This window comes from Oncorhynchus masou, chromosome 29, assembly GCF_036934945.1.
Source record: "Oncorhynchus masou masou isolate Uvic2021 chromosome 29, UVic_Omas_1.1, whole genome shotgun sequence".
Lineage (NCBI taxonomy): Eukaryota > Metazoa > Chordata > Actinopteri > Salmoniformes > Salmonidae > Oncorhynchus > Oncorhynchus masou.
In genome coordinates, this window is record NC_088240.1 from 67563155 (window position 1) to 67583613 (window position 20459).

General features: G+C 48.6%; 1 protein-coding gene across 3 annotated transcripts in view; it reads right to left on the minus strand.

Moving 5' to 3' along the window:
* Positions 1–20459, minus strand: part of LOC135520362 (nectin-2-like) — an 81835-nt gene that overhangs the window by 31498 nt on the left and 29878 nt on the right. For all 3 annotated transcript variants that reach the window (XR_010452372.1, XM_064945854.1, XM_064945853.1), the window contains exons 2-6: positions 11696–11805; positions 9438–9687; positions 8600–8908; positions 8340–8457; positions 7823–7971 (exon numbers count right to left, since the gene is read on the minus strand). Coding sequence is in view for 2 of the 3 variants with exons in the window: in XM_064945854.1 (XP_064801926.1) it covers positions 7823–7971; positions 8340–8457; positions 8600–8908; positions 9438–9687; positions 11696–11805 (936 nt within the window). In the remaining variant the exon portion in view is untranslated. The remainder of the gene's footprint in view (positions 1–7822; positions 7972–8339; positions 8458–8599; positions 8909–9437; positions 9688–11695; positions 11806–20459) is intronic.

Below are 20459 nucleotides of genomic sequence, written 5' to 3' on the forward strand. Positions count from 1 at the left end.
CTACTGAACACCCAATTGAGCTCCGTTGTATAAGCCCCGGACGGCACATGTTTTCCCTCAGACCGAGTTTGGTCATATTGCAAGGCTCATGACTCCAGACACACCGGCTGGCGAGATTGCTAGTTATTTGCTACGACTCTCTACCACGTTCTTCTTAGCCATCTCTCCCATCCTCCTCCCCCACTATTTACTACACCTTCCTTTTCTCCCTCCCTCTCACATCCCACCCCCCTCAGTTTCTCTTTCCACACACACACACACACACACACACACACACACACACACACACAGTAGCTAAACCTTTCCATTGATACATGACAGTGAGTCTTGGTTCTCCAATCCGTCCTATAATAAAAACACAGGTACTGCATTGACACCTCAGTCTCCAGTGGACCCAGAAGACCGAGAGCCTCAGTACCTGGAGGTGCTAAAGGATGGAGTAGAGCGCTAGTAGAAGACACTAGAGCGCTAGTAGAAAAAACTAGAGCGCTAGTAGAAGACGGCAGAGCGCTAGTAGAAGACACTAGAGCGCTAGTAGAGGACAGCAGAGCGCTAGTAGAAGAAACTAGAGCACTAGAAGAAACTAGAGCACTAGTAGAAGACGGCAGAGCGCTAGTAGAGGACACCAGCGAGCTAGTAGAGGACACCAGCGCGCGAGTAGAGGACACCAGAGCGCTAGTAGAGGACGGCAGAGCGCTAGTAGAGGACGGCAGAGCGCTAGTAGAGGACGGCAGAGCGCTAGTAGAGGACGGCAGAGCGCTAGTAGAGGACGGCAGAGCGCTAGTAGAGGACGGCAGAGCGCTAGTAGAGGACGGCAGAGCGCTAGTAGAGGACGGCAGAGCGCTAGTAGAGGACGGCAGAGCGCTAGTAGAGGACGGCAGAGCGCTAGAAGACACTAGAGCGCTAGTAGAAGACATTAGAGCGCTAGAAGAGGACACTAGAGCGCTAGTAGAAGACATTAGAGCGCTAGAAGAGGACACTAGAGCGCTAGTAGAGGACACTAGAGCGCTAGTAGAGGACACTAGAGCGCTAGTAGAAGACTGCAGAGCGCTAGTAGAGGACAGGAGAGCGCTAGAAGAGGACGGCAGAGCGCTAGTAGAGGACGGCAGAGCGCTAGTAGAGGACGGCAGAGCGCTAGTAGAGGACGGCAGAGAGCTAGTAGAGGACGGCAGAGAGCTAGTAGAGGACGGCAGAGAGCTAGTAGAGGACGGCAGAGCGCTAGTAGAAGACACTAGAGCGCTAGTAGAGGACGGCAGAGCGCTAGTAGAAGACACTAGAGCGCTAGTAGAAGACACTAGAGCGCTAGTAGAAGACACTAGAGCGCTAGTAGAAGACACGAGAGCGCTAGTAGAAGACACGAGAGCGCTAGTAGAAGAGACTAGAGCGCTAGTAGAAGAGACTAGAGCGCTAGTAGAAGAGACTAGAGCGCTAGTAGAAGACACTAGAGCGCTAGTAGAAGACACTAGAGCGCTAGTAGAAGACACTAGAGCGCTAGTAGAAGACACTAGAGCGCTAGTAGAAGACACTAGAGCGCTAGTAGAAGACACTAGAGCGCTACACTAGAGCGCTAGTAGAGGACGGCAGAGCGCTAGTAGAAGACACTAGAGCGCTAGTAGAAGACACTAGAGCGCTAGTAGAAGACACTAGAGCGCTACACTAGAGCGCTAGTAGAGGACGGCAGAGCGCTAGTAGAAGACACTAGAGCGCTAGTAGAAGACACTAGAGCGCTAGTAGAAGACACTAGAGCGCTAGTAGAAGACACGAGAGCGCTAGTAGAAGACACGAGAGTGCTAGTAGAAGAGACTAGAGCGCTAGTAGAAGAGACTAGAGCGCTAGTAGAAGACACTAGAGCGCTAGTAGAAGACACTAGAGCGCTAGTAGAAGACACTAGAACGCTAGTAGAAGACACTAGAGCGCTAGTAGAAGACACTAGAACGCTAGTAGAGGACACTAGAGCGCTAGTAGAGGACACTAGAGCGCTAGTAGAAGACACTAGAGCGCTAGTAGAAGACACTAGAGCGCTAGTAGAGGACACTAGAGCGCTAGTAGAGGACACTAGAGCGCTAGTAGAGGACACTAGAGCGCTAGTAGAGGACACTAGAGCGCTAGTAGAGGACACTAGAGCGCTAGTAGAGGACACTAGAGCGCTAGTAGAGGACACTAGAGCGCTAGTAGAGGACACTAGAGCGCTAGTAGAGGACACTAGAGCGCTAGTAGAGGACACTAGAGCGCTAGTAGAGGACACTAGAGCGCTAGTAGAGGACACTAGAGCGCTAGTAGAGGACACTAGAGCGCTAGTAGAGGACACTAGAGCGCTAGTAGAGGACACTAGAGCGCTAGTAGAGGACACTAGAGCGCTAGTAGAGGACACTAGAGCGCTAGTAGAAGACACTAGAGCGCTAGTAGAGGACACTAGAGCGCTAGTAAGACACTAGAGCGCTAGTAGAGGACACTAGAGCGCTAGTAGAGGACACTAGAGCGCTAGTAGAGGACACTAGAGCGCTAGTAGAGGACACTGGACAGCTTCCTGTAAAGGAATACTTCCTCTCCCACGGGGTTTGGCCTTTAAAAAAGCATGGGACAAGCTCTCACCAGCATGATCACACACACACACCTTATGTTTTACTATCCTTGTGGGGCCACAACATAGATTTCCATTCAAAATCCTATTTTCCTTAACCCCTAAGCTTAAAATAGCTCTTGTCCTCATGGGTATGTGGGAAATCTCCCCAAGAGAGAGAATTTTGTTTACACACACACACACACACACACACACACACACACACACACACACACACACACTTCTCCCAGTCAGGCAGTAAACACACCGAGCACAACGCCTTCGGAAGAACGGTACACAATCCTCTCAATGAAAAATGCACTCATCTCCCTCACTCTCACTGGACTGGTGCAACGCAGTTTCTCTGGACCCCCGCAAGGTCAGCCCCCCCCCCCCACTCAAATATAATCGAATGCGTCAGCCAGAGAGCCACTCACAAAGTATAGACAACCAATCACTGTCCAAGATGCTGAAAGGGTCTATGCAGCTGCCTATCAAAACCATCATAGGCTTTTCTGTGGTGTCAGGAAATGTAGCCTATAGCTTTACTTAATGGATAAATGTTTATTGAAGGCCATCATTTTCTCATGTTAAACCTAACATTTCACAAAGCCATAAACATTGTCGTACGGTGTCCAGTTAGATTACACTCTTACCACAGCAATTACTTGTTCAGTAATTAAGAAGTTGGAAATTCAAACATTGCAGATGGCCAAATACGACAGCATACTAAATCAGCAACCAATTGATGCATTATTTTGATACACAATTGTCCTGTATATCCTACCTGAACGTGCATGAGCCATTCCTCAGGCTCTCTCCCAGCTTGGATAGAAAGTTGTAAATACAGTCTATTTTTTCTATGTAGAGGCCTGTAGTAGCTACAGTATGTGTCTGCGTCTGCTTGCATTTTTGTGTGCAAATGTTGAGCACAGACTGTAGGTCCAGGTTAGAGTATTGACAACCCAGACAGTACATTGCGCTGCACACAATTTAAACTTAGTCTTGAATGACGCATGTCAAGATTTACCAGCGATAAGAGACCGTTGAAATTGTAATCACACAACTCAAATGCCGGTTCACCAGCATGAATAGAATCACAACGTGCTTGTTTTGTTTGAGCTCTCAAGAACTGTTGTCCGCTGAAGATGATAATCTGCATCTGCCAATTTACTGGCTGTCCAGTATCCAGACGACCTGTCCCAGACCATCCTATTCAGGTCATCGCTTTCCGTAACCTGTTGAGTCCGGCAATAAAGGAGAATGAGAGGCTCAATTAAAGATGTTGCAGAACTGCTATATTTGAAGCACCACTCCCTTCTGCCCAGTTCCCCTCGTCTAGCTACGGCAATCAAGCTGTTTATAACCATCCCTGTAACTGTCGCCTCTGCAGAGAGATGGTTTTCTAAACTAAAACTCATAAAGACCTACTTAAGAAGCATTAGGCTCTCGATCCGACATACGTTTTTTTTAAACTCCTGAGTAAGCTCCACTCACTGCACTGGCGCCGTCGTAGCCTTGACAACGTCATTTGTTCACTGATATCCCCTTATACTTTCAATCAGTTCAGGCCTGAGCCACTTTGATCAGTCACATTCTTGAAGCTCAAGAAACAAATGCTTAGCTTCATAGTACATTAAAAAGATTCGTAATGGCTTTTTAGAGGGTTACTGTCACAATTATTTATGTCAGACAGGTGCATGGGGCCAACGACAGAAACCACTCCAGAAAGAGGACTATGCATCGCTCCAGCACAAAACCCACTGGCTTTGTGAAATGATACTTTTTAGAAATTGTGTCATGCACGACCATAAGCTCCAAGTAACCGCAAATAATGAGAGAGATGGGGCTGAAATAACGCCTGCCGCCTCCCAAAGACATGCAGACCCCCCCCCCACACACACGCGCATTACATTACATCATGGGAGAAGGCTGATTGGTTGGTTTCGGGCTGCTTTCTTCACAGAGAGAGAGAGATGGTGAGTTAGCAGCAGTACTGAATGTGACTTATTGAATGGTCTGGATCAGACTATACATGTCTCTGGTCTTGATCATGGGTGAAGGGATGGCAGAGGGCAGTCAGGCCTGGAGGCTGGAGAGGAACAGACTACATCCTCTCTGTAGCATGGCCAAAGACTGACAGCCCGGGAGGAAAACAGAACAAGATCATCTGAAGGGGGGCTGACACCACTACATGGGAATATGTGAAATAGGAAGGATGCAGGATAACTCATTAAGAGGGGCTGATTTTGTTGTGATACCATTGCAGGGGAATAAGGGAAACGGAAAGGAAAAAGGTTTGTCTTCTGAGCAAGTGGGGAAGGATTTTGATGTGACACCAGTGCAAGGCAATATTGGAGAAACCAGGCCTGGAGACAGTGGTGATGGCAGAAAATGGGTTAACCAACTGTGGCGGAGCAGGTTCCAGTGCAGGATCAGGGGAGCTAAGCAGTGATTAAGAGAGCTGGTATTGAAGAGAAGGAGAGACCAGCTCTGCAAGATGAGAGACAGCGATAGGGAGAGGGTAAGGGAGGAGGAGAGAGAGAGAGAGAGATAGAGAGAGAGGGCGAGAGGGTGAGAGGGCGAGAGAGAGAGGGCGAGAGGGTGAGAGGGCGAGAGAGAGAGGGCGAGAGAGAGAGAGAGAGAGAGAGAGAGAGAGAGAGAGAGAGAGAGAGAGAGAGAGAGAAAGAGAGCATATGAGAGAGAAAGGAAGGGAGATAGAGAATGGGATGAGAGAGAGGGGGGGGTTGGACAGAGGAAGAGTGAGAGACGGGGTGAGAGGGAGATAGAGGGGAAGGAGACTGGCTCAGTGCTGTGGGCTGGTATTTGAGAGAGACAGAGAGAGGGGGTCTCAGAGAGGGCTAACAGCATGTCTCTCCACTGAGCACAGATCAGTACAGTGTTGTAGGAGCCTGATAGAGGCCCGGACCAGGGGCAGGGACACAGACAGACAAAGGAGACAGGTCCCAGGTCAGCTCGTAGCCCTGTGCAGGGATCTCTGCGTCAGTTGTCGTACAGCTGGGGACAGGAGCAGCAGCAGGACAGGAGCCTGCTCTAGCCTGGTCCAGACGCTGGACATTTCACAGCCACGGCCCCTCTCAGCCCTGGTTGGACACAGCTCCACTGCATTAGCACTCCATCTGTATTCACACTACCTCTCTCTCCGTCTCAGTCTTTCTCTGTGTGGGCCTGCACTCAGTTCATTCATCCCCCTTTTTACTGTCTTACTCACTGAGGGGGAATGACAGGAGAAAAGAAGAGAGGGAGGAGATGACTGGACATGACAAGGGAAGGGAGGACAAGAAACAATAAGGTCGTTCTGCCCCTGAGCAAGGCAACCCACTGCTCCCCGATGACGTGGATGTCGATTAAGGCAGCCCCCTGCACTTCTCTTCAGAGGGGTTGGGTTAAATGTGGAAGTCACATTTCAGTTGAATGCATTCAGTTGTACAACTGACTAGGCATCCCCCTTTCCCTTTAGCAGGAGAGAGTACAAGAAGTAGATGAAGGGGGTGGAGGAAGAGGACAGAGGGAGTTAAGAGGGAAAGAATTTAGGGGTGGTGGACCAAAGAGGAGAGAGAGGGAGGACAGGAAATCATTCTGGGAGACAGGAAAGGAGAGCAGAGTTTATAGGAGACAGGATGATGAGGGCGAGGAAAGGGAGGACAGAACAGAGGGAGTTAAGAAGGAGAAGCAGCCAGGCGCTGAAGCAGCAGAGGCCGACTGATCCGCTCAGAGAGGATAGAGAGACTACAGCACTACATACTCACAGCACCGTCAGCCTGCTCGCTCTCACACTAATCAGAGAGAGCGAGAGAGAAAATGGAGGGGGTGATAGTGGTAGAGAGAAGAAGCAGTGCCATAGATTCCCATAGGGGTTTTAAATGCCATCAGCATCCTATTCCCCTCTCACCCCCCTCTTTACTCTAAAAGCAGACACTCTACCAACCCTTCCCCTTTCTCTCACTCACTCGTTCAATCACCCCCTTTTCTCCTCTCTACTTCCCTCCCTCCCCCCAGCCACCAGCCCTGCACCCATAGCCAGCCCTGCACCCATAGCCAGCCACGCACCCATAGCCAGCCACGCACCCATAGCCAGCCACGCACCCATAGCCAGCCACGCACCCATAGCCAGCCACGCACCCATAGCCAGCCACGCACCCATAGCCAGCCACGCACCCATAGCCAGCCACGCACCCATAGCCAGCCACGCACCCATAGCCAGCCACGCACCCATAGCCAGCCCTGTACTCATAGCCAGCCACGCACCCATAGCCAGCCCTGTACTCATAGCCAGCCCTGTAATACCCTGTGGGCCTGCATGGGGACGTCCGTTATGTTCCAGAGATGCTAGTGGCCCATCAGAGAGAACACATTAGTAGCATGGGGAGGCGAGGGACAGAGCGAGGGAGGGAGCGAGGGAGCGAGCGAGCGAGGGAGGGAGGGAAGGAGGGAGGTGGCTTTTAAAACACATTCACCAGTGAATTGCACTTTTTATCCATTTGTCCTGCATTCCCCCGTGTCAGCACAAAACAACTTCAGGTAAAGTGCAGATCAGGGGGGCGGATGTATTTTTTATAAGAGAGAGAGACAGCAAGGTGGAACTCGTGGAGGGGAAGCTGAAGCTGTAGAGGGATATTTATTTAAACGGGCGCGGTCGACCGAACATCTCTTTCAAGTGGTGTAGTGGTTGTCGAGTCACAGTACACAACAAGGAGATAACAAGGTTGAGTTTCAGTCCAATGCAAACCGTACCCTCAAACAAACCCTACCAGTGTGTGGAGACCTGAAACTGTCTCTGATGATGATTCAATCCCTTCTACCAGTAGATGAACAGACGAGTAGAGCTCAAACATCACAGTTAGGATACATAGGTATGAACAGGAGGAGAGGATTGCATGCAAACAAGGAGGGATGGGTGATAAAGTTTCAAAGGGTAGAGGATGGATAGATGGAAAACCCAAACGGAGGAATGGAGGCCCAGTAAACTGCCCCCCAACCACTAACCCCAGGGACAGAGCATGCTGCTCTTCCTGACTACAGGCAAGCATCACCCTGACTACAGGCAAGCATCACCCTGACTACAGGCAAGCATCACCCTGACTACAGACAAGCATCACCCTGACTACAGGCAAGCATCACCACACCCTCTGTGTGTGTGTGTGTGTGTCGTAAGTGTGTTTTCAGGTGTGTCCAGGTGTGTTTGTAGCATAGCATGCACATGTGTATGATTACAGTCATTTCAGGTGTGTGTGGACTCACCTCGGACCATAACAGTGACCTGGTCCTTGCCGGTGCCCAGGCGGTTCTTGACCTCGCAGACGAAGGTTGTGTTGATCTGCTCGTCCACCTTTAGCACAGTCAGCACGTTTTCTTTTACCTGCACTGTGTCTGGCATCTGACCGGACATACTGGGGTTAGAGGGAGAGGAGAGGAGGAGAGGGTGGAAAACATAAGTATTGGAACCTGGCCCGGATCTCCCTACTTTCAACTTTCACCTTTTCATACCTATAAAAACTTAATACAAGTAAGTGATTATGGATGAGCCATTCAAATATTACACTGCAGGCTTGTTGTTTCTACTGGAGCTAAACTCCACTATGGAAAGTTACACTTCATTTCTCCATCATCAAGATAAGAGGCCAGTGGCTGTCGAGTTGATCATCATTATCATAATACTATCTGTGGTTTATAGTGGCCTGTGGATAGAGTGATAATTAAAGAAGGAGAGAGACCGAGACAGACTGACAAAGAGACAGGCCGACGGACACACACTCACGTTTTCCATGCGATGGTGGTAGGGACGGGGTTGGCAGTAGCCTGACAGGTCAGAGCCACGTTGGTCCGACCCACGTACCAGTTATTATCATAGCCCAGGATGGTCACCTGTGGGGGGTCTGAGAGAGAGGGGTTAATTAGTGGGACTTCCCACACAGAGAAAATAATTGTATTTGGATGTATATGCAACATTAAACAAGGTCTGACTATATGGTCTGCATGAGTAAGTGTGTGTGTGATGCGTGTGTGCAGTGGCCTTACATTCGATGGCCAGGTTCATCAGGAAGCTCTCAGGCTTGGCCTGGGTTCGATGGGACACCAAACAGCTGATGTCTTTGCCGTTGTCTGCTGCTGTGGGAACCAGCATGTACTGGCTGGATACCGTCACGGTGTTGTCAGCGCCCTCCGTAGAGGCGGTGGTAGCGTTGCCGTTGACAGCTGTCACCCATGCGATCTGGGCAGCAGGACGACCGTCGGCCGACTCACAGCGGGCCACGACAACTGGCTGGGCTCCCGTGGCGACAGTGGAGGCTATCACTGTTACCCCGGAGGCAGAGTTCCTGGGTTTGGCTGATGAAGGGAATAGGGAGAATTCATGAATACCAATATTGATAAACGACTAGACCGACGAAAACAAGACAGGTTTCTCTCCCCCCCCCCTTCTCTCTCTCTCTCCCCATGGCTGCTGAATGTGAATAGAGCAATCAGGACAAGAGCCGACACCAAGCATGACAAGCAGCCGGATCAATAAACGCCCGAGGGGAGAGCTGCGTCAAGGTAAGAGCAATGGTTCTAACCCATTAACAGAAACACAATTGATCTGACAATACCACTTATAATAGCAATTAAGCTGCATGGACAGAATTTTAACCTGCAGGGTAGAGGTCGGATGGGATTGGGTTAGAGGTCGGATGGGATTGGGTTAGAGGTCGGATGGGATTGGGTTAGAGGTCAGATGGGATGGGGGTAGAGGGAGGCAAAAGAGTACTCACAGATACATAATAGAACATGGACACACACACACACACACACACACACACACACACACGGGAAACAGAAAACACACACATCCTAAAGACACACACACATCCGGTCCTACCTAGCATGACGAGGGAGGTGACACCCTGTTCGTTGCCGCTGGGGTAGGTGGCGTATTCACAGATGTATCTCCCCTCGTCAGTCATCTTGACGTCCGAGATCTGGATGGAGGGGTTGCTGAGGGAGGGGGGCTCCGTCGTGAAGCGGACCCGCCCCTTCAGGGGCGATGTGGGGTAACTTGCCCCAAAGGTAGGGTGGTACACGGCGATGTTGAGCCGCTCGCCCTCCTTCGGCTCATAGATCCAGGACACCTGCGTAGTGGAGTCAAGGTCATTCATTCAAATATTACACAACCTGTCAAATGGAGAAAAGGGGTCAATAAATAACAGCGACTCTTAATATTTTCTTTGTGAACATGTATTACTATCTACCAGACGTATGGACTCGAGTCACAAATATGATGACTTTTGACTTTAACACCAATGACTCGCGACTTGACCTTGAGCCTTATGACTAGACCTGACTTGATACCCTCCCAAAGCCCAAATATTAAAAATGATGCTGTTTAAAAAGTGTGCAGCGCATCAACTCTTCATTTAATGGATTACAGTTAGAATCAGATAACAGCCAATCAAATTGTGCCAGCTGAGAAAAGGTTGTGCCTGGCAGTGCAGAGGAACGTCGGCGGGTGAATTCAGATGGAGCCCTTGGAAAGATAATACCCAAAATTATTATTTTCGGATGTAAAGACAACGCTGTATCAACAAAAAATGGATTGCAACTTGTAAAACATGCAGGAAGAAAATTACAGACGGAGGCGCAACAACTTCCAACTTTGTTCGTCATTTGAAGCTGCACAAAGAACGGTAAGTCGTGGCTAATATAGCCGACAGCTATATAATTTATAACTATACTAGTGTAGCATGTAGGCTAACGTAACGTTAAATCAACGAGCCTCCACACAGTCAGTCAGAGCGGGAACGTGATCATTGCACACAAGATGGAGCTACAACTGGCTAGGCAGTTAGTAGCCTAAATCCTGCCTGATGTTACTGTTGTTCCTAAAACCATTGACATACGTTAGCCTACTGGAGCCACACAGAGAGTGTGTGTTAAGGTTGGGCGATTGTGTAGAAGCCTACGTCGCCCGATTGTGCCATAGCGATCATCGATAGTCGATCACCATTGGGGGGGGGGGTTCTCATGGCTACCCATGCATTTCCATGGAAATATAACGTTTATTTGGAAAGTAATAAATACATCGATTTTTTTTAAAGAATTCATGATTTGCGTAAATGTAGTATACTAACTATTACTCGTGTTAAAAATATGAAATGGTATTACATTTGGTGAAGAGCACATTATGACTTGTTTGGTACTTGACGGTCTTGACTTGGGACTTGAGTGCTCAGACTTGAGACTTACTTGTGACTTGTAAAACAATGACTTGGTCCCACCTCTGCGATCTACACTATGGTAGATAAAAGACAATCCATGTACAGTGCACATAAACGTGGATGATCAGGGACAAAGTGTCTTAATAATCATTTTATCTTGTTGATGCTTCCGCTCAGTGTCTGAGATCAATTGACTCTTTACCATGGCACTTTGAGATGTATTTTAAACTGCAAAACCCTTACGCACCACTGCACTTTGTATACCTGGGTTGGTTGGCCTTCTCTAGTCACTTGTAGGCTCAGTCACTGGTATACTTTTATTTACAAAGCCATTTTGGGTTTACTACCTTTTTATTTGGACATTTTTATTGTTCAGAAATGTGGTGGGTACTCTCTTCGTTCGCTGGACTTTATCCTGCCAACTGTTCCAAATGTCCAAACTGAATTTGGTAAAAGGGCTTTTATGTACTCTGCACCATCGTCTTGGAACACCTTACAAAATACTTTTAAAACTGGAAGAACTTGTCCTAATTGGTATTTTTAAATCACTGATGAATGATGTTGAGACTGATTCCCTGACCTGTCAATGTTTTTGAGTTTGTTATATTCTTGTGAATTCTATGGGTTTTACTAGATTACTTGTAGTTTTTCATGTTGTTTGTCTGTAATTTTTGTAACGACTTGGTGCTGCCTATCTTGGCCAGGACGCTCTTGAAAAAGAGATTTTAAATCTCATTGAGCCCTTCCTGGTTAAATAAAGGTTAAAAAACATTGGATTGTCATGGACGTAAGTTATTATGGCTGTAAAATCCATGAGTCCAAACGTTAGTTCCTGTATGTGTGTCTGATCATTTAGGACTTTCTTCTCATGTTGTAAAAACATATCCATTTGTCTACATATGAGTTCCTGTCTGACACTGACCTGTGTGAGCTGTATCCCTCCAGCGTCTGCGAAGGCACACCTCAGGTTGACCGCCTGGCTGGGGTAGGACATCACTTCCGGTTCCACCTTCACCCGCTGAGACACCGCCCCTGGGAGGAAGAGGAGAGGACGTTAGAGCACCTTTCACCGCGGCTTCCTGTTTTCCCCTCCATGTTCTACGTCAGAGGCCATGAAGGAAAGGGGAGTAGGAGAGGAAGCTTGTTGAGACTATTGGGACCAGGCCCCAGTCTGCCTGATGAGGAGAGGAAGCTTGTTGAGACTATTGGGACCAGGCCCCAGTCTGCCTGATGAGGAGGGGAAGCTTGTTGAGACTATTGGGACCAGGCCCCAGTCTGCCTGATGAGGAGAGGAAGCTTGTTGAGACTATTGGGACCAGGCCCCAGTCTGCCTGATGAGGAGAGGAAGCTTGTTGAGACTATTGGGACCAGGCCCCAGTCTGCCTGATGAGGAGAGGAAGCTTGTTGGAACTATTGGGACCAGGCCCCAGCCCCAGTCTGCCTGATGAGGAGAAGAAGCTTGTTGGGACTATTGGGACCAGGCCCCAGCCCCAGTCTGCCTGATGAGGAGAGGAAGCTTGTTGGGACTATTGGGACCAGGCCCTAGTCTGTCCAATGACAGATTGTAGTTCTGTGGAATGGTCTGGTATACCATTAAGACTACCTACAGTAAGCAAGTAGGTCAACGCTCCAGGAGTCTGCTAGAGGGGTGTGTGTGCGCCGCCCCCATTCTAGCGATGAGTGGAGGAAACAGGACATGTAGTGAAGAGGAAAAAGCCCAGTCCGCTCCACACCGGTCATAAATCATTTGGATGGCTTATGCTTTTCTAGAACCAGCCATTTACTCTGGGCTCACACACACACACACACACACAGTGTACAGGGATTGGTGTGTGTTTGTGTACATGTTTTCCTACATTATCAGGACCACAGCGTCCTGACAAGTCACCAGAAGGTGTCTTTCGTGCATGTCTGCGTGAGAATGTAATTAACTGTATGAATGAGTGTGCATCAGTGTGACTGGTCTACCTGTTCTACGTAAAAACAAATGATCTGCTGCGACACACCTGTCAATGTTTACCAACATTTCAATCTCTCTCACTCTCTGTGTGTGTGTTCCCATATTGTGTAGCCACATGCTTCTTAATATGATGCACACGCCGAAGTGATTGATACAGAAATTAATTTTAGCATCATAACTGGTTCTACTGGTTTGTCCATCCGCTCTGAGTGGAGAAACAGAAAGTAGAGAAGAAGGTGGGGTGGAAAACACACCATCCCTATAGAGACACGAGTCAAAGGCCCGGACTGACTGTCTTCTCTGGAGGTGGTTATGAGGAATCCACACAGCCTACCTCTGCTACCATGGTCTTTAAACAGGAAGAGCGACACACACAGAGACACAGAAGATAGAGAGAGAGAGAGAAAGACAGAAAGAGACAGTGAGAGAGAGACAGGGAGAGAGAGAGAGAGAGAGACAGACAGAGAAAGAGAGACAGACAGAGAAAGAGAGACAGACAGGGAAAGAGAGACAGACAGGGAAAGAGAGACAGACAGGGAAAGAGAAAGAGAGAGACAGGGAGAGAGAAAGAAGAGAGCAGGAGAGAGCAAAGAAAACAAGCAAGGCATTTCCTAAAATTACCCACCATCTCTCCCAGCACTGACCCAATGTCAGACTCAAACCACAAAATAACCCTTCTGCAACCACAACCTCTTTACAACCACCCACCCGGAGACTCTACTGCCATGACTGAACAGAGACAGATATACTGGTATTCCCCACATAGTATTAACAGCATTAGGTTGATGAAAGCATGGGGCCAAAGGGAGTTTCCGCCATATCCCTTCACAGATCAGGTTCATTTCTTATACTGACAAATCAATGAGGGGGAGTGAGGTGAATGAGTCAGTGCATGGAGTGAAGGGTTCAGAATCTGAGTGTGTTCTAGCTGGATCCTGGTGCCTCTCCAGACCTGTGTGTATATTGTGTCCTAGTGTAGGGGCCTACTGCTGTGTGATCTAGGTGTTTGTGAGGGATCAGGCAACAGCCTCACTTCAACCCACCTGCAGCAGATAGACCAACTACAGATTAGCTCAGGGACCTGCTCTGGGACGTGCTCGGCTCTAGTGAGGGGAGGAGGGAGACATGGAGGGCTATTGAAACCCAGGATTGCTCGTCTCCACTGGGGAGTATGAATTGAGTCAACCTTGCACGCCACAGGTCATTACACAGACCTGTATTGATAAGCATGCACACATAGTACGCAAGCACACAATACACGCACACTCGAGACACACACACACACACACACACACGAGACACACAAATTTTAATCCTGGGAAGGCAGGCAGGCAGAAAGCCCAGAGGGACAGGGCTGAGGAAAGCCTGCCTGCTGTCAGTCAGACAGAGCAATAAGAGGAAAACCAACCCAGTTTAACTCTCTCTAAGCCAAGATGAGAGGGGGATGAGAGGAGAGGAATGGTTTGAGACATTCGACCCCCCAGGGATATAAAATATAACCCACCCCCTGAAATGACTAACCCCCGGGGTTGTAGACTATCATTAGAACAGCATGGGTTGACTAGGATATTTATGGTGTGTGTGTGTGTGTGTGTGTGTGCGCGCGCTGTGTCGCCTAGGTAAGGATGCCTTAAACAGATAACTAATATTAAAAACTGTAAAATACAGAGAAGAGTGAAGTGGACAAATTAAAATAGAATGAGGAGGGGAGAGGGATTTAGAGGGGAGGATGGAGATGAGAAGATTAAAGGGAGAGAGAGCTAGAGCGAGAAAGAAAAAGGTAGAGAGAACCGAGAGCGAGAGGAGTCTATAACCAACAAGACCCTGAACATATTCTACCCCCAAGCCATAAGACTGATAAAATAGTGTTAAATATACTGAACCAAAATATAAAAATGCAACATGCAACAATTTCAACGATTTTACTGAGTTACAGGAATACAAGGAAATCAGTCAATTGAAATAAATTTGTTAGACCCTAATCTATGGATTTCACATGACTGGGCAGGAGGGCAACCATGGGTGGGCCTTAGAGGGTATAGGCCCACCCACCTGGGAACCAGGACCACCCACTGGGGAGCGAGGACCACCCATCTGGGAGCCAGGACCACCCACCTGGGAGCCAGGACCACCCATCTGGGAGCCAGGACCACCCACCTGGGAGCCAGGACCACCCATCTGGGAGCCAGGACCACCCACTGGGGAGCCAGGCCCAGCCAATCAGAATGAGTTTTCCCACAAAAGGGCTTTATTACAGACAGAAATACTCCTCAGTTTCATCAGCCGTCCGGGTGGCTGGTCTGAGATGATCCTGCAGGTGAAGAAGCCGGATGTGGAGGTCCTGGGCTGGAATGGTTACACGTGGTCTGCAATTTTGAGGCCGGTAGGACATACTGCCAAATTCTCCATAACAACATTGGAGACAGCTTATGGTAGAGAAATTAACATTCAGTTCTCTAGCAACAGCTCCGGTGGCCATTCCTGCAGTCAGCATACCAATTGCGCGCTCCCTCAAAACATTGGTGGCATTGTTTTGTGTGACAAAACTGCACATTTTAGAGTGGCCTTTTGTCCCCAGCACAAGGTGCACCTGTGTAATGATCATGCTGTTTAAATCAGCTTTTTAATAAGGACAAATGCTCAAACAAGGATAAACAAATTATGCCACAAAATTGGAGAGAACTAAGCTTTTTGTGCGTAAGGAGAAATTCTGTGACCTTTTATTTTAGCTCATGAAATGTGGGACCAACACTTTACATGTTGCATTTATATTTTTGTTCAATATAGTACAGAGAGGGGAGACGGTTGAAGGGTAGAGGAAACAGACAGAGAGAGGAGACGGTTGAAGGGTAGAGGAAACAGACAGAGAGAGGAGACGGTTGAAGGGTAGAGGAAACAGAGGGGAGACGGTTGAAAGGTAGAGGAAACAGAGATGGGGGGACGGTTGAAAGGTAGAGGAAACAGAGATGGGGAGACGGTTGAAAGGTAGAGGAAACAGAGATGGGGGACGGTTGAAAGGTAGAGGAAACAGACAGAGGAGTCGGTTGAAAGGTAGAGGAAACAGAGAGGGGAGATGGTTGAAAGGTAGAGGAAACAGAGAGGGGAGACGGTTGAAGGGTTCAGGAAACAGAGGGGGAGACGGTTGAAGGGTTCAGGAAACAGAGGGGGAGACGGTTGAAGGGTTTAGGAAACAGAGAGAGGGGAGACGGTTGAAGGGTAGAGGAAACAGACAGAGAAGGGAGACGGTTGAAGGGTAGAGGAAACAGACAGAGAGAGGAGACGGTTGAAGGGTAGAGGAAACAGACAGAGGGAGGGGGGGTTTGAAGGGTAGAATGGAGAGGGAGGAGACAAAGAGAGAAGGTTTCAGGGGAGGAGAGAGAGAGAGAACAGAAGCTGTGTGTCAGTCAGTGCTGCTCTAGTTTACTGTGCTCAGTTTAACGCCTAAAGGATGGGTGACACACAACACGCCAACCAACACACACACCAACACGTACACAGATTTGGCATCTAAAAGTAGCACATCAATGTTCAAGTCAGCATCCTAAGTACTGTCACCAATCATTATGTCTCTCCCTCTCACACAGAGAGCAGTAACACCCCTGCCATATTAACCCAGTCCTCTCTGAGCTCTGCATGACATCTACATATTTCCCACCATGCCGTTGATGAAGGGAAAACGGATGAGACAGCTAGGATATGTCAAAGTGATGCAGGATGAGTGGACAGCAAGCAAGAGATGAAGGAGAGACGAAGCAGAGACGAAGGAGAGAGGGAGAGACGAAGGAGAGAGGGAGAGACGAAAGAGAGACGAAGGAGAGAGGGAGAGAGGGAGAGACGAAAGAGAGACGAAGGAGAGAGCGAGAGACGAAGGAGAGAGCGAGAGACGAAGGAGAGAGCGAGAGACGAAGGAGAGAGCGAGAGACGAAGGAGAGAGCGAGAGACGAAGGAGAGAGGGAGAGACGAAGGAGAGAGGGAGAGACGAAGGAGAGAGGGAGAGACGAAGGAGAGAGGGAGAGACAGCAGGGTGAGTGACCGGTGAAGGAAGGGACATGAGGGAGAAATGGAGAGAATAGGGTACAAGCAATGGAGGGGGAGGGAAAGAGTGAGAAACCGAGACGGACCGGGAGAGAAGGGGAAGCAATAAACAAATTTGATGAGCAACATCTGAGGGGCACAGAGAGAAAGAGAAGGAGAGCAGGAGACAGAGGAGCTAGACAGTGAAAGTGAGATAAATAAAGTAGGAGAGATGTTTAGACAGAGGAAAAGTAGAGAATGAGAGCAAGAACAGGAGAGGGAATCGGTGCATGGAGAACAGAATGACAGAAGGAAAGAGGACGAGGGAGAGAGGGAGGTGTGGAGCAGTAGAGGAGAGCAAAGGTAGACCACACACACACACACACACACACACACACACACACACACGACCTTGAGAGAAAATGAGGACTGTCTCAGCATAGAGGGCAGAGGAACAGTGGGAGTATGACACACCACACCCCCCCACACCCCCATTTGAACAGCCGTGGCTTTAAGGGGAACATACACCTATGACCCCTTTCTTTCTCCTCCCCCCCGTCGGTCTGCCCGTCTGCCTACCCAGCTCCCCGTCGGTCTGCCCGTCTGCCTACCCAGCTCCCCGTCGGTCTGCCCGTCTGCCTACCCAGCTCCCCGTCGGTCTGCCCGTCTGCCTACCCAGCTCCCCGTCGGTCTGCCCGTCTGCCTACCCAGCTCCCCGTCGGTCTGCCCGTCTGCCTACCCAGCTCCCCGTCGGTCTGCCCGTCTGCCTACCCAGCTCCCCGTCTGTCTGCCCGTCTGCCTACCCAGCTCCCCGTCTGTCTGCCCGTCTGCCTACCCAGCTCCCCGTCTGCCTGCCCAGCTCCCCGTCTGTCTGCCCGTCTGCCTACCCAGCTCCCCCGTCTGCCTACCCAGCTCCCCGTCTGTCTGCCCGTCTGTCTACTCAGCTCCCTGTCGTTCTGTCCGTCTGTCTACTTAGCTCCCTGTCGGTCTGTCTGCTGCTTACCTGAATCAGTGTGTGACTGAGTGAGGGAGTGAGGATGATGCCTAATGGTTCTCTTGTCCTCTGTCTGATGGTCACTGTGATGCAGCACAGATGCACAGTCCATCTCCAGCCCCAAAGAGGCCAGTTATTTACAGAGTAACACCACATCCCCAGTATTCACTAGACCATTTACTGTCCAAAACAAGCATTCAGCCTACGGTCTAATACCATGCAAGCTTAACCCTCAAACAGTATTCCCTGCTGGTCTCAAGTCCTGTTCAGTTGGGAGGAAACTGAAAACATTAGGAAATTGAGTGAAGCAGGGAGGTTCAGCCTGCATGTGTCCAATAAGAACAAAGACTTGTGTTTTCCACTGCTAAACATTGTGCTGCGATGTATCCTACTGAGAATGGCCTTGTACATTAGCCCCTGTGCTACCCTGTTCTCTGTGGTGGTCCATTTGTTCAATCATCCTGGACCTTGATTTATTTGATTACCTACATTAGCTGCTGCACTCCCTCTGGTATTCAACCAAACACATGTAGCCTTCTAGCTCCTCAGTGTGATCCTGTGGGCTGGCCAGTGGTTTGTCTGGGGTTGAAGCCAAATAACCTGCATCTCCGCAAGTACTCTGATTGCCATTGTGTCACTGACATCCGTCCCAGATGGCACCCTCGTCCCGATATAGTGTGCATTCAGAGGCCTGCGGGCCGTGATCAAACATAGTACCCTATTCCCAGTGTAGTGCACTATTTGGGACAAAGCCTGTGACTGGGCTAACAAAGTAGTCTAATAAGTAGTTGCTGCTGTAGGCTGTGTGGTTGCGAGGGAGGACATACATTAGCCTTTATCTGGTCTAGGAGAATAACAGCCTTGATACAGGCTACAGTGGTAGAATCTACAGTAACTGTGTATAATGGTGGGCATTTGCCCTCTAAACTACATACTCTTCTCTCAAAGTAACAGCAGAATTGGGCTGCTGTGTAGTCTGTACAGTATCTCTACTTGAAGTGAAGCCTCATCTTGGGGTGTAAAAAACATACTTTGCTCTTTAGACAAGCATAACAACCTGTACTGTAGACAATAAGTAATAACTAGTTGACTGTTTACTCGGCAAGTTAAACATCCACCTGAAATATCCCCTTATTCAATTACATTGTTAGACTCGTTCAGTGACATTGATATTTCAAAAAGAAGAAACATGTCCACACAGTTTGGTATGCAGGGAGCAGAGTGTTGGGTAGTAAGGCTTACATGTTGACCAGACAAGACTCGTCACGTGTGCAAATGTAGCAAAAATGTACATACATGCTATTCAATCATTGTAGCCAGGTGCTAAAATAGAACTTGGTTCCATTTGTGACGCTTGACACACTGCAAGTCGTCTCTCCCACCTCATTGGTTTTTAGGAGCATATACCCACGTGGGTGATTGAAAGATGAACTGAGTTCCACACTCCAGTCCACTTAGTGTTGGTTGCCATAAAGTCCAAAGAAGAAGCCTGAAGGAGGAGAGATTACTAGAAACACACTTCTCTTTTATCTATGGATTCATTGTTTATATCCCAGGACAAATTAGCTAGCTAAATTGGCATCAATGTTTAATGCTTTTCGACCTGTCCACAAATTAATATAATTGGTCCAGAGTTTGTTGGATATTTCAACCTGCGTGTCCTGATCGCATCTGGTTTGAGTGGACAGAATCAACATGTGCATATGCGGTCTGGTCAGCAAGTTAGCTAGGACAGCAGTGGGCAGAGCAGACGTTTGACAAGCTTACAACAGGAGAGGAAGTGGAGAGAAGGTGAAACGTGGCCCATCCTCTCATTGACCTTCTCTCAGCCCACTACATCACCAGATAATCAATACACAGGAAGGATACATTTAGATACACTACAACTATAGGCTATGCCTCAAATGACACCCTATTCCACATGTAGTGCACTATGGGTAAAGGGATGCTGGTCAGTAGTGAACTACAGTCCATTCTGAAAGTATTCAGACCCCTTGACTTTTTCCACATTTTGTTACGTTAGAGCCTTATTCTAAAATGAATGACTTTTTTTTTTTCATCAATCTAAATACAAATCCCCATAATGACAAAGGAAAAGGTATATAATTTTTTGCAAAGTTATTAAAAATAAAAAACTGAAATAAGTGTTCTCATCTTTTGCTATGAGACTCGAAATTGAGCTCAGGTGCATCCTGTTTCCATTGATCATCCTTGAGACATTTCTACAACTTGATTGCAGCCCACCTGTGGTAAATTCAATTGATTGGACATGATTTGGAAAGACACACAACTGTCTAAATATAAGGTCCCACAGTTGACAGTGCATGTCAGAGCATGCACTGTCAGAGCTCGGAAACATGACTGTGCCAAGACACAGATCTGGAGATTTCTGCAGCATTGAAGGTCCCCAAGAACACACTGGTCTCTATTATTTTTTAAATGGAAGAACTTTGGAAACACCAAGACTCTTCCTAGAGCTGACCGCCCGGCCAAACTGAGCAATCAGAGGAGAAGGGCCTAGGTCAGGGAGGTGACCAAGAACCCAACGGTCACACTGACAGAGTTCCAGAGTTCCTATGTGGAGATGGGAGAACCTTCCAGAAGGACAACCATCTCTGCAGCACTCCAACAATCAGGCTTTTCTGTTAGAGTGGCCAGACGGAAGCCACTCCTCAGTAAAAGGCACATGACAGCCCACGTGGAGTTTGACAAAAGGCA